General features: G+C 41.6%; 1 protein-coding gene across 1 annotated transcript in view; it reads left to right on the forward strand.

Annotated features, from left to right (window-relative positions):
• LOC121292274 (neuronal PAS domain-containing protein 3) overlaps nt 1-18,224 on the forward strand; it is a 1,542,391-nt gene that overhangs the window by 1,521,693 nt on the left and 2,474 nt on the right. Inside the window, exons 10-11 of the mRNA XM_041214104.1 lie at nt 3,094-3,241; nt 11,785-11,909. Coding sequence (XP_041070038.1) covers nt 3,094-3,241; nt 11,785-11,909 — 273 coding nt within the window. The remainder of the gene's footprint in view (nt 1-3,093; nt 3,242-11,784; nt 11,910-18,224) is intronic.

Here is an 18,224-nt window from a genome sequence, read left to right on the forward strand (position 1 = left end):
GACTTGTAGAATCTGCATCCTGTGATCACACACTATCTGCACGTTCATGGAGTTGACAAAGGCACCGGGCTCACCTGCTGGCGCCTTGATGGCCACATTTGTTCAGTCTATTGCACCCTAGACATAGGGGAAGCCAGCAATGGCCGCGAAACCTCTGGCTCACTGTGTCTGGCTTGCCTGGTCCCAACGGAAGTGGATGAAGGTCAATGCCCGTCTGAACAGAGCATCTGTAACCTGCTTGAAACAAGTGTGGACAGCTGATTGGGAGACACTGCAAAGTTCACCCACCAAGCCCTGGAAGGAGCCAGAGGCATAGAAATTGAGGACAACTGTGGCCTTCAGAGTAACTGGCATGCGGTGTCCACACACACAGTTAGGAGAGATTTCAGAGCCAATCATCTGACAGATATAGTTGACTGTCTCCCTTGACAGTCGGAGCCTCCTTCGGCACTGCACCTCAGACATATTGAGGTAGCTACTTCGCCGCCTGTATACCCTGGCAGCGGGATAGTAGCGCTTTCTGCGGCCCTTCCACCTTCGACTATGTCTTGGCCCAATGCCCCTTGTGCTTGCGCCTGGCCTCCCAAAGGTGGCTCCCCTGGAGGCTGATTGTGCATTCCTGGCCTCCTCCTTATTCTAGTCCTCCCTTCCTCCTCAGAGGAGCTGCCTATAGTGTACATGCCAGAAATTCTGTCCCATGGAATCTCACCAGTGTGCTGATTGAAAGAAAGAGGCAGTGCCTGTGAGCTCGACTGATGTTTCACTTGTGTCTCTACTGACTTTGTTGAGATCATCTCCAACCAAATGATTGCCTCCTACTCCCACCCCCTCTTTCTCAAATGTCTTTTCAGACTCAACGTTTTCCTTATCTGCCTCACTGCGCTCGCAGACAACCACTCAGACACCATAGTTGTTGCGTTCAACCTGAGAACAACAAAAAGGAAAAACCATTGTGGAGACATAAAGATTTAAGCAGTGTTTAATTGATCCATTCAGAAATGGAAGACTACATCAGTAATTAAAAGTCAGCCTAACCAGTTATTTTGAGAAGTAACTGAAAAGTAGGTAGCATACTATCTACTGTCAATTCATCCTTGAGTGGATCTACATATACTTGCACACATCAGCGTGTGTTTATCTACGCACAATTTTTGGCAACTCATAATTGTATCTTGCTTATTCATGACAATCAGAAAAGTTATTTTCCAGTAAGATTATTCCCAGTTACTCTTTTCCCCCTGATAATCTCCTAAAATTGGCTACACCTCTGAAGGACAATGGCTCATCCAACAGACTCACTGAAAACTCACCCAATAAGGAAAAACAACGGTAAATGCCAGTCAAAGTCAAGATTTGAATTTACAATCTTCAGTGGTGGGAGGTTAATGCTCCTGCTAAAGTTATACAAAAGTTATGTGCAAATGGAATGTGATGTCCAGCTGATGATAATCTGGCCATCAACAGTATAACACCTTTCCATTTAGCTGTTGAAGTTAAAGCAACTATATGTCAGAGTTCTGATTTCCTTCCTACCAGTCGTGTGACTTAATAAGATTGTATTTTCAGATGAGTTGCAGAGCAGTTTATTGCAACCAGTGTAAAGAAAAGAATGATGAAAAGGAACCCTTTTCAAAGTTTTGACAAATAATCACCATCCTTTGGTTTAAAATCTGCAAATTAAGTTATCAAGCTGGTATCTCGTTTGTTCAGCAGTGTATGTAAATGAGAGTAAAGCAAAGGATGCATTTCACTTCTCCAAATCACAATCTAAATATAGCTTTAGTGCAATTCTTTTATAGAAAGATTAATCATTAGGAAGTGTAACCAAGAATGGTAAAGGTAAGCTTGGTGCCTGACTGCACACTCAGATCAGTTTGCTGAGACTGTGTACATTTTCTAAGGCATTTAGCAAGAAGTATTGTCATATGATTTTTAATTATTGCTATAGCTGTGTTTATTGTTTATGCAAATTTTGCATCTTCAGTAGCTGTTCCTTTAGTTCCTTTTATTGACCAACCAACTAGAGGATTAATCCAATTTTTTCTTGAAAATCATTATCAAAGATGAATATGCTCTTTTCAGTTCGCTTGCTGAAAATTTCTACAGTAGTTGTACATTTGACACTCATTAGTTGCAATTAAACAAACAGATTGAACACACTGGTAAATGAAATATGTTGCGCTGAAACATTCCATCTTGTTCTAATTTATACTTGCAAATGATTAATGGAAATATGTATCAGTTGACAAAACCATTTCACAGCTAAGGTGATCAGATTTATTACTGTAATTAGATTTTCTTCATTTTAGCAGAAGTATAGGAGTTGTACATTCCACGGACCTTCTGGAGTGGTTAGTCTTGTGAGAAAAAGGCACCCTCTTGTGGTCAATCTTTGCAATAAGAACATTATTATGTAATTGAAAACCTGCTATGGATGATTCAGAATTGGTTGCAGTATTCCTCCATAAGTTTCATATTAACTGTTTAAATACAGTTATATAAATGGCAAAAGCTATTTGCAATTATTTTTTGCATGCAATAAAACTTATGCCAACATTTGAAGTAATGCTTAAGTGCTAATAGTTAAAGATGTTTCCTTACAACTTCTGTTAAACATACTACAGATTGTGGAGCAAAAGGGAGTGATTAAATATTTATCACCTATATTCTTAACACATTTAGTCAGATAACTAGAAGTAGTAACCGTTCTTTCTGGCTGTTTCTCAATGTTATGTGCAAGATTAGTAACCAGTGAATAATACTTAATGGGGAAGTACAGTAATGCAGTAACATGCTGTGAAGTAGGATGTATATGATTCCTCATATCTTAAATTCCTGACCTCAGAAATATCAGTAGGATAAACATACCCTTCTGCAAATGAAGGTAGTGAGAGAAAGCTGAGGATAAATCACTCCAGTTTGCTATTGTATGCATCATAGTGAACTGCTTAAGCATAGCAGATGTATTAGAGCAAGTTGTTTACTCACCATGAAAAAGTGATATAAAACAGTGCATGGGGCAATTATAGCTAACTATAATTGTTCCTTCTACAATACTGCTCTTGCTAATAGAAATTGATTTCTTTTGTTTAGTATTGAACAAGGGCCAATGTGTAACTAAATACTATCGCTGGCTGCAGAAAAATGGAGGTTATATTTGGATCCAGTCCAGTGCTACTATTGCATTCAATGCAAAAAATGCCACTGAGAAAAATGTCATCTGGGTCAATTATGTTCTAAGGTAAGATAATCACTCCTGTCCAAATATAGATTTTCTTTTTCAAAATGCAGTCAGGCCAAGAAATGTGTTTTGTTGCTCAGCAATTTAAAGTTCTGTGGAGAAAGTGCCTTCAGTGTCTGCTCTAATTTGTTGTTTAAAAACTTTAGATATCTTATTGAAATATTTCCTCCCTTTTTTGCTGCTATTGTTCATATTCTTATTATGTACCACTCATGCTAGAAAGTCGCTTACATAGTTAAAAATTCATTTCCATCCACCCATCCTCAATACTCACAATTGGACCAAATGTTGCACAGTGGCTGTATTTACAAAAAATTGATACAGTGGCAGTAACAACATAAACTGTCCACTGCAAAGTTGATGGCTTTTTGTTGGCCATCAGTTTTACACTCTGCCCAATTTTTCTAACTTTAAAGTAAAATTGGGCTCAGGGTAAAACTGGCTGTAGGTCCAGCCATTTTACCATAGGGATTGTTAGAATGAAATTATCCCTACATGGTGTTGGATAAATCTATGAATAGTTTGAAGAATTAATGTTCAGCCTGATTAATGTCAATTGTTTCTTGAAATATTATTATGCTATCCAAAAGATTTGTCAACATCTTTCAGTAGTTCTTTGGATAGTGTTACCTCTCAAATTTACAGGTAATAACAGTGTATAAGAAGTCAGAAAATGATTTGGCAATGTCTGCCATAAAATGTGTTGATAAATTTTATGATTATTGTAGTTTTATTTGTTGACATTGTATAAAAGCAAATCATTCTTTCTTATGTCAGATTTTATTGACCGCTTTGTTGACAAGTGCTTCTGAATTGGTTCGTAAATTCCACAGTTGTTGAACTGTGGAATTTATGCAGTCACCTCTCCTAGCTCTCCTACCATGGCCCAATGTTTGCTCCTTCATTCCTTTTTAGTTATTTTTTTTTGTCTGTAAATCACCTTGGGATTATTTTCATGTTAAAGGTGTTATTTCTATTATCAAACCACCTTTTGCTATTCTGTTGACTAATCCAGTGAACTGGTAACTAAATTACTAAAGCCACACAACAATGAGCTCTCTCTACTTTAGTATTTCATATACATTGTACAAATGGCCAATGTGGCTGATAATTTCTTTTCATGCTGTGAAACCAGATCAGATTTGGAATACTGCTACACAACACTTAGCTCCTAAAGCAGTTCTGAAAGTGAACAGAAGTTTATCGCAAGCAATCGTCATGTAACTTCTGGGAAACATTTTGCACCAATTTACCTTGTTAAGAATATTGACAAAAGGTTGGGAATTTAGATGGGTAAGATAATCTTCTATAGTTCTGCAAAGTGTGGTGTAAACAACAGTTACCCATAATATAGGACTGATAGAGGATTAGGGTTTGGTTCAAGTTAAGGCAAAGTTTTGGATTACCTCAAGTTTACAAAAGGTAGAAATTGGAAGACAAGCCAAGGGAGCATTGGAGCAAATCTAAAGGTGAGACAGGAATGAAGTTGGATGATGTCAAGGAGATGGATATAAGTGATGGTGCGAATATGTGACCAGAAGCTCACCTTGAGGTCAATTTTGACACCAAGATTGTGAATACTAGTTTAGTCTTGGACTGCTGCTAGGGAGAAGGATGGGGTCAGTAGCTAGACAATGTAGTTTGGAGCAGGGACTGAAAACAATGGCTTCAGTCTTCCCTGTATTTAATTGGAATATATTTCTGCTCATTCAGTACTAGATGTCGGATAAGCAGCCTGATAATTTAGCAACAGGGGGAATTGAGAGGGATGATGGTGACCCCCTTAGCAACATAAGCTGAAACCTGGGAGCCATTTACAAGTCATGACACAGGGGTGGGAGATTATTTGCAAAACATTAAAAATGGTGAAACCAGTAAGATGTTCTTATCAGTAAGTTCTCCATGAATCAAAAAAAAGGGAAGTGGTAGTCACCATGATGCACCTACAATGCAAAAATTAATTCCTGTTTTCATTTAATTGAATGTGTTGAGGCCTCTTAACTTCTTTTCACTATGTTTAATTATCTTTTGTTAGTTTGCAGATCATACAAATACAGATTGTGGTAGAGACTAAAATTGGTATGATCTGTTAAATTATTCCATAAAATGAAATTGATGTGTTGACATAGAGTGTTGTACTTTACAATACTCTTATATTAGATCCAAGAGTGGTGAAATGGGATACATGACAGCCAAGCAATAAGTTCTTGATTATGACCAGATGAGTAAGAGCTGCCGAGTAGAAAGCTGACATAGAAGGGGAAAATCAGTGGATAATTTTATTTAGAATTACTTTTACTAAACTATAAGTGACTGCTTATTGAGCGACATTAGCTGAAATTTGGGAGCCACTCGCTAACCATACTGTTTACTAAGGTATGGTTCAAGAATGGGGGAGTATTTGCTAAACATTAAAAGTGATGAAATCAATAAGATGTTCTCATCAGGAAATTCTCCATGAATCAAAAGAAAGCAAATAGTGAAGTGGCAACTCCATTCCTAATGCACATAAGTTGGACACTATCTTAACAAGCAGATTGAAATTACATCCAGTTTCCTCCATTCGTTTGAATGTCCAAGGTCAAACCTCAGTCTCATCTCTTAATCAGGAGATCTGAGTCTTCTCTCGTACCCAAACAATCTAAGTCTGAATCCCAATCAGGTGCATTGGTCTTGCTCAAGTTTGCTATCGACAGCTGGGAAATCTATCCAAGGGAGGGTCCAACCAAAGTATACCTTTAACAGTATCCAGATAGATTAATTTGAGCTAAGACTTACCAGTCAAGAATAGCACTAATGCAAGAGGTTAACTATGAACTGAGAAAAAAAAGGCAATGTTTTAATTGTGAGAGCTTCCATTAATGGCTGAGTGGGTAGATGCGCTATGAGATATAGCTCTAAGCCCTACAAACCAGGGAGTTAACTATTCTCAGCTAGGGCAAAGATGTAAACATCAACTCAGTATTCCTATGCCAGGGAGGGGAGGAATCAGTCAGTCTTCCCACTTCTGATTACTGCTCGTGTCTCTAGCTAGAATGTGCACAAATAGGTATGAGGTCATGACAGGATCTGACATTTCTGTGATTCCTCACACTGCTGAATACCTTGCTGATATCCCTGCCTAGGCTCACACTTGAGGAATGGCCCTTATGCTGAGGTTCTGAAAGACTGGCAGGCTAAAACAAAGTGACTGTATAAATGGCTGCTTTTTGAAAAGGATAGAAAATTTGCTAAAAGCTTGTTGAATACTACATGAAGTGATCTTCAGAAGATATTAATGGAATTAGACCCTAACATGCAACCTGAAGATACAATTGCAAACAGTTCAGGCATAGCTGAAACAGCTGTCATTTGTCATTGTGCACTTCATGATCCCCTTCTTTAAATGGACAAACTGGGCTGAATTTAATGCAGCCCATCTCATGGGAAGGATGGCAGACGCCATGGAGAACCTGGTCCAGCAGATTGCAGAGGTGTGCACAGACCTGCACTCTATCATGGTAACCATAAGTGCAGTAACAATACGAGAGGGAAACTCCTCTCAAGGAATCAGGCCGGATCCCTCGGGCACCCAAAGGGAGGAGGAGCGAAACTGGACACCCTGGGGCTGTCCTGTCCCTCCAATTCCCCCTTGCCTGTGATCCCCTCAACCTTCTCCTCTGTCACCGCAATGAATGATTCTGGAGAGAAAAGTGTGTGTGTGGCATGGCCTTTCGGAGCCTTGTGCAAGCACTCTCCCCACGCTCACGGATCCTTCATGTTTCACACTCACCTTAAATGTCCTGAGCATTTTCAGTGCTGCCTGCTGGGGTTCGCTTTCAGTTGTCCATCTGAGCTGACCTGCATCTTCATCCACCCACTGATCACACTCCCATGCAGCGCCAGATCTTGGCCACTGCGACTCTCGTTTCACTTTCGATTTGGACAGCATGGTCTGGATTCAGTTTGTCATGTGCTCCACCATCTTTTGCCCTCCCCCAGTCACCCATTTCCTTTCTCCCAGCACAGTTGACCCCCCCACCGACATCACCTTGCACCTCCCTTCAGTGACATACTAGCCACAACCCTTTTCGTTCAGGGATGTCCGGGTGAACATACATGTTCCCTTCCTTCCCAAAAATCCCACCCATATCCACATTCACCTTCCCGACCTCCTCCTTCCCACCCCCAGGATCCATGTCTGCCTCCAACCACCCTCACCGTCCCCTCTAACTCTAATGTCGAACCCTCACCTTCCCTCCTCACTCTGCCCTCGGTCATTCTCACCCTTCCTCCATACCATGCCCACCCTGAGTTCATTCCTCAAGAGGCAGACATGGACCCATCTGACCCCACCCGTGCACGTTCACCTGCATCTCTCCCCCTTGGAACCACTTCCCCCTTCGCACCCTGCTCCCCCAGAACCCCTTCCTCCCCGCAACTCCTTCCACCCCCACTAGTCCTTCCACCACCCCCTACCCCTTGCTTAGTCCTTCCCCCTTCTTGACTACTTCCTCCAGCCTTACTCCTACCTCCTTCCTCCACTCTTACTTCTTCGTCCACCATTACTCCCTCCCCTCTCCGCACCCCTTCCTCCCTTGGACACACTCCCTTCTCCACACCCCTTCCTCCTCCTGGACACCCTCACGTCTCTGCACCCCTTCCTCCCTTGGACACCGTCCCCTCTCCGCACTCCTTCCCTTACACCTTCTACCCCCCCTTACACCTACCTCCCAGTTGCCATGTTCACCCCTGTTACCCTATCCTCCCCCGTTCTCCCTTCCCCCACCAACCTCAACCCCGGCACCTTCATTCCCCTTCTCCCAACCTCCCCCTCCCGCCCACGACACCCTAATTCTACCCCTACCAACCTCATCCCCCCGGCACCCTCATTCCTCCCACCAACCTCATCCACCCGACATCTTCACTCCCTTACTCCCAACCTCACCCACTCCTGACACCTCTTCCTCTCCCAGCCGATCCTAGACCTTCCTCTCCCAACCCCTCTACAATCATCTGCTCTGAGCACCAACGGTGGCTTTCCAACTTCCGTGAACTGCTTCGCAGTAGAGCCATGTCCTAGAGAACCCACCCAGCATGCCATGGACGTTCCTCCAGTGTGCCATTGCTGTCGGGCTCCAGCATCTTCTGCTCCTCAGATGTCCGCGATGTGAGCAAGGCCTTGGCGGGTAAGTTCTGACTCCTGTGCGTTACAGTTGTCAAGACATGTTCTACCCTGGTGTGTTTTCCCGCTTACGTGGGAGGACGATCCAACTGGGCGGGGGTGGGGGATGATTCTGGCGGGCAGGCCTAATAATGATATGCTGATGTATTACAATGAGGTTCCCAATGTCCGATGACGGGAAATGCCATTGGTGGGCTGAGCAGACAATCATGAACTGGTTTCACACCATCGTGAAACCGATCAAGCCATCGAACACACCCGACGCCAGCGGGCACGGAAGATCCCAGCCATTGTCTTTCATGATCTCAAGACCTCCCACTGCATTTTGCAGCCAATGAATTACTTTTGAAATGTATTGTAATTTATTAATAAGAACTTGAGGAATACACCATAACTCGATTTTAACCTTGAGGTGACCAGGAACTGCAACAGAGATACCCACCTGGATTACAGTGTTTAAAATGGCTTTGGAATAATTTGTGAGAGGATAGTAAAGGGAGTACAAATTCAAAACAGGCTCTCGCAGGAGGGAAAACACATAAATCCTCAGCATTGGATTGATTTGGTTCTAACTTTCAGCAATCCCACATGGATAAGAAAAAGGATATTTTTGTTAGCTTATTTGAAAATGGTTACAATGGAAGTTTTATATTTTACTCCTGAAACTGAGTATGTTAACTGAGTGCATACTTACTTTGAAGCATCATTGCTTCAATGGTGTATCCAGCTTTAAATGAGCAGAATCTGAATACCTAGGAGACACTCACGTTATCAGTTAAGTGCTATTTATAAAGGTATACTTTACTCTTGTTTTATGGAAGAAAAGAAACATCCATTATTTTCATCACAGCAATATCACACACAATTGAAGAAATATGCATTTTTATGTGATGGACGCTGCTGCATTATCTCTTACTACAAAGTTTTTAAAAGATCTGTCAAATTCTGTTATATAACTGTTATAAATGTTAGTATCACTGTGAGGGTCAGTGATAAGACTTACCTCAAAAAAATATTCTTACTGGTGATACTTCTTATGTTGAGTTGTGCAATTTAGCAATCTACCAGCCCCAACAATAATAAGGCAGCTGGCTTCCAGAAGAATGAGAAATGGCATTCTCAGGCAAGAGTTCTCACCCTCTACAGGCCTGGCAGGATCTGTCTATCTCTCTTCCGCAACAGAGTCCTTTTCTTCACATTTTCAATATGCTCTCTCTCCACTCTTCACAGCAAATTATCTGCCCAATATTCTTCTTACCACCTCTCTTTTTAGCTCCCCCCCCCTTCCATAACATCTCGCTCTGTTGCTCTGTCCCTCCCGAATCCAACATGGTTTTTGCATCTTCATCCACTCGCCCTCAAAAAAGTTGGTGAGGAACTGATGGCTGGAACTTGAGGAATTTCTTTTGCTACAAAATGATAGTGGAGTGATAGTGGAATGTGCAGCATTACTGGGAAGGAAGATTTTGAATGATATTATTGGTGAATATTGAACATTCTATGAAAGCAGAAAAAAAATTATCAAAAAAGGAAAACACGGAGACTTCAACAGAAGCAAATTGGCCAGTGGCTGAATGAAGACAACAAACTAGACAACCTGATGGTCATGATGTGGACTGAATGCTCGGGGCAGATTTTCCGGTTCCTGCACCTGGATAGGACACAGCGAATACAGGAAGATCAAAGAGGAGGAGTACATGAGTGACCCAGTTTCCATATGTTGAAATGAATGGATGGGATATCAGGTGGGCTCTGTTCAGGATGAATGAGTAAATTCCATACTCTTTTATTAAAGTGCCAAAGAGGAATGAATAACTTTACTTAAAGGTTTTTCTTTACTCATTCCTAACATGCGGGCATTGCTAGTGAGGCCAAAATTTATTGCCCATCACTACAGCGATAGTTGCCCTTCAGAAGGTGGTGGTGGGTCTTATTTTTGAACTTCTGTAATCCATGTTGTGAAGGTGCTGTTTGCCAAGGAGCTTCAGGAACTTGATGCAGCAACAATGAAAGAGTGACAATATATGGCCAAATCAAGATGCTGTGTGACTTAAAGGGTACTTACCTTTGTCCTTCTACATGGTAGGGGTCAAAGATTTGGAAGGTACTGAGAAAGAAACTGTGGTGATTTGCCACAGTGCACGCTGTACATAGTACGCACTGCAAACATAGTGTGCCAATGATAGAGGGAGTGACAGTTTATGCTAGCGGGTGGGCCACTGAACATGCAGGCTGCTTTGTCCTGGATTGTGTTCAGCTTGGGCATTGTTGCAACTGCACTCATCTATATGTTGGAAGAGTATTCCATCACACTCTTGTGATAAAAGGATTTAGGGATCAGGAGATCTTGCTGCTTCTGCTGGGAAATTTAGTAGTGGTTATGCCATTGAATATTAAAGGGAGGTGGTTAAGCTGTCTTTTTGAAGATGGTCATTGCTTGGCTCTTGTCTGTTACTAACGTTACTTGAGACTTATCAGTATAAGCCTGAATATTTTTCAGCTCTTGCTGCATATGGGTATTGACTAATTCTTTATTTGAAGAATTGTAAATGGAGCTGAACATCGCAATCATCAACAAACAGCCCCACTTTTGATGAAGAGAAGGTCATAGCTGAAGCAGCTGGAGCTGGTTGGGCATAGGACCCTGCCTGAGCAATATTACTGGGGCTGAGCTGATTAATCTCCAACAACCACAGCCATCTTTATTTGTGCTGGATATGTCTCCAGCCACAAGAGGGTTTTCCCCTGATCCCTATTGACATAAGTTTTACTTACACTCCTTGGTGCCACACCCAATCAAGTGCTGCATTGATGTCAAGGACCAACATCCCCACCATGGCCCCGATCTTTTCCAAGTTCTACAACTGTACCAGGGCACTATCAATGTTCTTCAAGTAAAATAATGAAGACAAACCATTTCCTGAACCACCTCCAAAGGCAAGTAATTTGTGCTTTATTGTGTGAGCAATTTGATTGAGGTTTTGATTTTGAAATTGTGACAAAAACATTGTGATGAAGTAAATACATGAGTGAAAATGTTCTTTCAATATCTGACATCAGTGTGGAATTTTATGGCAGCGGGATTTTACATTCCCACTGAAGTCAATGGAGTTTAGAATGGCTCGCCGCGATGGGGCAGTAAAATCTCGGACCAGGTGAGAAGTGATAGTAAAGAATATGGCAATATGAAGTCAAGATAAAAATGGCCATGATGGTAATATTCATTGGTTCAGAGAAGGATTTTCTGAAGTGTTTTAATGCCTTAAAGTATGCTTTTTAGTTTACTCTGTTCAATATGAAAGAATGCCAGACATCAGATTCTAAATGAATGTTTGATAATGTATACGTGCAGAATCTAACATCAGTGTTATTCTCCTAGTGACTTTGAATATAAGGACATCCCAATGGATATTGCACAGCTTCCTAATCTTCCTGAGAAAACCTCTGAATCATCTGAGACTTCTGATACCGAATCTGATTCAAAAGAAAACTCAGGTATTGCTGGTAAATATTAAATCCAGCACCAACAGTATCTGCCTAATCCCAAAGTCCAAAAGCTTTTGTGGATCTACATTATTGTGTATTCTTCCTATAGTAAATGACAAACATTTCAAAACAAGTTAATGACTGCATAATATGAAACATGCAAATTCAAGTCAAAAGGTATTGCTATCTCTGTTTAGCAGAAGCATTCATATGAGTATCCTACTACATACAGCATCCTCAGGGATGTATCATAACGTTGACAGAAATAGATTAAGAATTAATAGGTTAGTGTTGCATGTATGACAGATCATTTGTACTTGTAAGGACTTCAGCTACCTACAAGTGTCTGTCACTATTAGTTTTGTTGTTTGCACACCAATTTGATTATTTTTACATAAGCAAAGCTCACTCTTTCAATTTCTGTTACTTGCCCCATGCCACATGTCATTGTACAGTGCAAAGCATACCGACTGAAGGACTCCACAATGTACATTATTGGGCTGCACAGCACTGAAAAACACCCTGAATTAGATAACACAATGATGCAGACACTTAATTTGGCATGGTAGAGGGAACTCTACAGTATAATTAGTCATTTGCTTTAGCCATTGGTGGCACCAAAACTAAGTTTGATAAAAAATCATGCAATTTCAATTTAAGCCTTATGCAGTTTAAAAATTTCATGGATCCACATTATTGTTCTCCGAAGCAATGATAAACCACGACCATCAGTGCCATCAAATCCATCATTTCATGCATGACTACATGTGGGCTCATCTCTTGTCTTGCTCAAGCAGCTCAGTAATAGTTAGTATTGATGACCCATAAAGATCCTTTCCCAATATTGAGGATACCAAATTATCTAATTCACAAATGCAGGTTTGAAGTAACTGTTCATACGCAAGAACTGTGTATGTACTTGCTTTAAAATTACGCTTTAAACATCCAAACATCTGTGAAATCACAATTTTTGCATGTATATTGGTATTGCCAAATCCATCCTGTGATTGAAATGGGCCAGAGCAGCAGTAAGGGATTTGGTGCATTTACTGAGGAAATGCCAGTTAAAGCGGTTCAGCAAGGTAAAAGGAATATTATTTTATTAAACTCACAAGACAGTTACCCAGACATTCTTCCTGTGCGCTACTCATTCCAACCAGTGTTAAGGCCGGAGCAAGAAATTAACCAAAAAGCTGCTCAGCTTCCCATCAGTCATTGCCACTTCCAAGATTTTCCACTGGAAATGATAGCAGATGTTGAAATGGGTGACCATATTCAAAGTAGCTGCTAATGGTGAGGTGAAGTTATATTTCACATTTTCTCTCATTACCTCAGTAGAATTGATCATGGGGCTGCAGACAACATTTTCCACACACACCTCCAAGACAGCCCAGATACTTCCCTCACTGATTTGAAGGTTTTATCCAACTGTGCCAAGATTGATAGCTATCTTCATGAGTTTTCACAGCAATACAACATCATGGCTATTGGAAACTTTACTGTGTAGTTACATAGAATTGCATAGGATTTATAACACAAAATAGGCAATGTGGCCCAACAAGCCTGTTCTGCTTTTCTTGCATTTCACAAACCTTCTCTCACCTTCCATCATCTAACCCTATCAAAATATCCTTTTATTCTTTTTCCCCCAAGTATTTGTAGAATTTCTCCTTAAACGAATCTATGTTATTATTTGCATTCCATGTGGTCTTGGGTTCCATATTCTCCCCACTCACTGAGTAAAGATTTTCTCCTGAATTACATATTGGATTTATTAGCATCTACGATATATTTATGACTTATTCCTATTTATCAGTCTATTTCAGCAGATTTATAGAAAATAAAGTGATTTATGGAGCAGGGTATGGAAATATTATGGTGTGGCTTTATATCCACCTTTGGAAGTGATATTGCTTTTGGCCCATCAGTCTGTTTTCCCATTTGTAGGGGAAATGGTGCAGCTTGGCCCAAAGGAAAATAATGAACCACTGAAAAAATTCAAGGAGGTTTCTTTCACCAAAGAATATTTGATTTGAAAATCAAACTGTTCATGGAAAACAGCAATACTTGCTTCAGAGTTATATGTAAATTTAATGCTTTGTGTCGTGGATGAATAAATCTCCCAGCTGCAAGGTTGATTTGATATCGATGACTATAAAATACAGAACTGCAGTTTTTTTTAATTGTTAATTTATATCAAGATGAGTTGAGGCAGCATTTTTGTAACAGATGAATAGGCCCTCCTCCACCTCAAAACAACGCTATGATAGATTTTAATTACCAGAGGAGAATGGGTGGCTAGTGGGTTCACTGGAGCTACTACCCACCAGTTCTTGTCAACAGAAACCCCAAAGCATTTAGCAGCCCAGGTCTTCTGCCATTTAGCTGTGGTGCCAAACATAAGCCCCACTGAATCTCGCCAGTTCTCAGCTGACAGGAAATCATCCACCTCTCATGCTGGACAACCTGGTAGTTGGAGCTGGATGGTGGTGGGGAGGAGGCCATGACTGATGGAGCCGTACCCAGCAATTGGGCCGCAGACAGGCCAATGCAGCTCCTACTCCTTTATTTTGAACTGAAAAAAATTTAAACCCAGATTTTGCTAAAGAAAAATGACAATGTTGGAACTACATACGCATTTAATAATGTGTGAATCAGCCAGCCACTTGTTGTGAGGATGGGATATTCACCTTTCTTCTCAGTCCTTCCTATGTCTTCTTCCCAATCCTTTAATCTTGTTAATTAAGGAGGTATATTATTTATCTGTTGTTCATCAAAGTCCCAGAAGAATTTCACATTCAGTTTGAGGGTGAGACACTTGGGTCTGAAACTAGAGTTATAAATTTAAATAAAGGTAATTACAAGGGTATGAAGATAGAATTGGCTAAAGTGGACTGGGAAAATAGGTTAAAGGGTAAAGAAGCAGTAGCAGACATTTGAGGAGATATTTCATAACTCTCGACGAGGATATATTCCACTGAGAAAGAAAAAATCTATAAGAAGGATACACCTCCGTGGCTAACTAAGGAAGTTAAGGATGGTATCAAATTGAAAAAAATACATACAATGCTGTAAAGAATAGTCGTAGCCCAGATGATTGGAAAATTTTAGAATTTTAGAAATTAGAGTATGAGAGAAAACTAGCAAAAATATAAAAGCAGACTGTAAAAGCTTTTCAAGAATAAAAAATGTAAAAGAGAAGCTAAAGTGGGCGTTGGTTCCTTCGAAGGTGAAACTGGAGAATTAATAATGGGAAACAAGGAAATAGCAGAGACTTTGAACAATTATTTTGCATCTGTCTTCACAATAGAAAACACAAAAAGCATCCCAATTGTAGAAAAACAAAATGCAAAAGGGAGGGAGGTACTTAAAACAATCACAATCGCTAGAGAAAAAGTACTGAGAAACTAATGGGACTAAAGGCTGACAAGTCCCCTGGACCTGATGGCCTGCATCCTAGGATCTTAAAAAGAGATGGCTGCAGAGACAATGGATGCATTGGTTGTAATCATAAAACAAAAAAATCCCTAGATTCTGGAAAGCCCCCAGAGGATTGGAAAGCCCCAAGTGCAGCACCTCTATTCAAGAAAGAAGAAAGCAGGAGACTATAGGCCAGTTAGGTAAACATTGCAAAATGCCTCAATTTTTAAGGAGGCAGGAGCAAGATATTGAGAAAATCATAATACCATCAGGCAGAATAAACGTTATTTTGTGAAAGGGAAATCGTGTTTGACAAATTTATTAGAATTCTTTGAGAATGGAACAAGAAGGTTGGATAAAGGGGTACCAGTGGATTTCCAAAAGGCATTCGATAAGGTGCCACATAAAAAGATACTGCACAAGATGCTCATGGTGTTTGGGGTGATATATTAGCATGGATAGAAGATTGGTTAACTAACAGGAAACAGAGAGTCGGGATAAATGGGCCATTTTCAGGTTGACAAACTTCAACTAGTGGGGTGACACAGGGATCAGTGCTGGGACCTCAAATACTTACAATCTATTATTAATGACTTGGATGAAGGAACCAAATGTATTGTAGCCAAATTTGCTGGCAATGTGAAGATGGGTAGGAAAGCAAGCCGAGGATTACCAAGAATCTGCAAAGGTTTTTGAGTGGGCAAAAGTGAGGTTATCTACTTTTGCAGGAAGAATAGAAAAGCAGAATGTTATTTAATGGAGAGAGACTGCAGAATGCTGTGTTATTAGCTCACACTTCCAACAACTTTGTGTGAAAAAAATGTTTAAACCTAAATTTGCTCAAAAAAACCTAGCTAACAAAGTACACACAAGCAAAATTTGGGCCATTGAAATGATTTATTAAAAGTTTTCCTGAACTGTTTTCTGAGCAGCCTCCACTTGCCCTTTTAAGACTGGCTGGTTAGACTACTCACCACCCAGTACAAATAGTGTGGATAATTTAACAAGGCTTCCTCTAGACACCTGGTCCAACTTCGTTAGGGCCCTGAGCAAAATGATGTCAGGTACAAAGTGACGAGCACAGCATTCCAATTTTAGGGCTACGACTGCTCCATCCCCCTCCACCAACACCAGTGAACTGAGTTCACTGGTCCTTATCATCAGTTTGAGGTGCACTCTGCAGCTGCAGCTGATCTTAATTCAGCAACCCAGATGTCCCACTATCACTAGAGCTTTCTCTGATTTATTGATCCCATTCTGGATAAAACATTTACAACAGGTTTGTGTTCTTTGGCTAATTCACTCCTCCTTCCAATGTTACCTGTTTCTAATTGAATTTGAGCCTCACAGATTAGGTTCACAAACTGAATCTGAATACAAGTCATAAAATCGGATGCTGGACCTCTACCTCGCAGAGGCTGAGTGTCAACTCGCAGACACTTCCTCCTACTTCCCCCTGGACCATGACCCCACCACTGAACATCAAGCCATTGTTTCCAGGACTGTCACTGACCTCATTTCCTCTGGAGATCTTCCCTCCACAGCTACCAACCTCACAGTCTCCCAACCTCGGACGGCCCGCTTCTACCTCCTACCCAAAATCAACAAACAGGACTGTCCCGGCAGACCGATCATGTCAGCCTGCTCCTGCCCCATGGACCTCATTTCTTGCTATCTTGACTACTTTCTCTCTCCTCTTGTCCAGTCCCTTCCTACCTACATCTGCGATTCCTCTGACACCCTACATCATATCAACAATTTCCAGTTCCCTGGCCCTAACTGCCTCCTCATCACCATGGACGTTCAATCCCTCTACACCTCCATCCCCCACCGGGATGGTCTGAGAGCTCTCCACTTCTTTCTTGAACAGAGGCCTGAACAATCCCCATCCACCACTATTCTCCTCCGTCTGGCTGAACTTGTTCTCTCACTGAATAATTTCTCTTTAAACTCGTCTCACTTCCTCCAAATAAAAGGTGTGGCTATGGGTACCCGCTTGAGCTCCAGTTATGCCTGTCTCTTTATGGGGTATGTGGAACATTCTTTGTTCCAGTCTTACTCAGGCCCCCTCCCACAACTCTTTCTCTGGTACATCGATGACTGCTTCGGTGCCGTTTCATGCTCTCGTCTGGACCTGGAATAATTTATTAATTTTGCTTCCAATTTGCACCCCTCCATCATTTTCACATGGTCCATCTCTGACACTTCCCTTCCCTTCCTTGACCTCTCTGTCTCAATTTCTGGTGATAGACTGTCCACCAATATTCATTACAAGCCAACCGACTCCCACAGCTACCTCGACTACAGCTCCTCACACCCCGCTTCCTGTAAGAACTCCATCCCATTCTCTCAGTTCCTTCGCCTCCGTCGCATCTGTTCTGATGATGCTGCTTTCAAAAACAGTTCCTCTGACACGTCTTCTTTCTTTCTTAACTGAGGTTTTCCACCCATGGTGGTTGACAGGGCCCTCAACTGTGTCTGGCCCATCTCCCGCGCATCCGCCCTCACACCTTCCTCTCCCTCCCAGAACCATGATAGGGTCCCCCTTGTCCTCACTTATCACCCCACCAGCCTCCGCATTCAAAGGATCATTCTCTGCCATTTCTGCCAACTCCAGCATGATGCAACCACCAAACACATCTTCCCTTCACCCCCCTTGGTGGCATTCTGTAGGGATCGTTCCCTCCGGGACACCCTGGTCCACTTCTCCATCACCCCCTACACCTCAACTCCCTCCCGCAGCACCTTCCCATGCAACTGCAGAAGGTGCAACACCTGCCCCTTTACTTCCCCCCTCCTCACTGTCCAAGGGCCCAAACACTCCTTTCAAGTAAAACAGCACTTCACTTGTACTTCTCTCAATTTGGTCTACTGCTTTAGCTGCTCCCAATGCGGTTTCCTCTACATTGGAGA

The sequence above is a fragment of the Carcharodon carcharias genome, chromosome 20 (genome assembly GCF_017639515.1).
Source record: "Carcharodon carcharias isolate sCarCar2 chromosome 20, sCarCar2.pri, whole genome shotgun sequence".
Lineage (NCBI taxonomy): Eukaryota > Metazoa > Chordata > Chondrichthyes > Lamniformes > Lamnidae > Carcharodon > Carcharodon carcharias.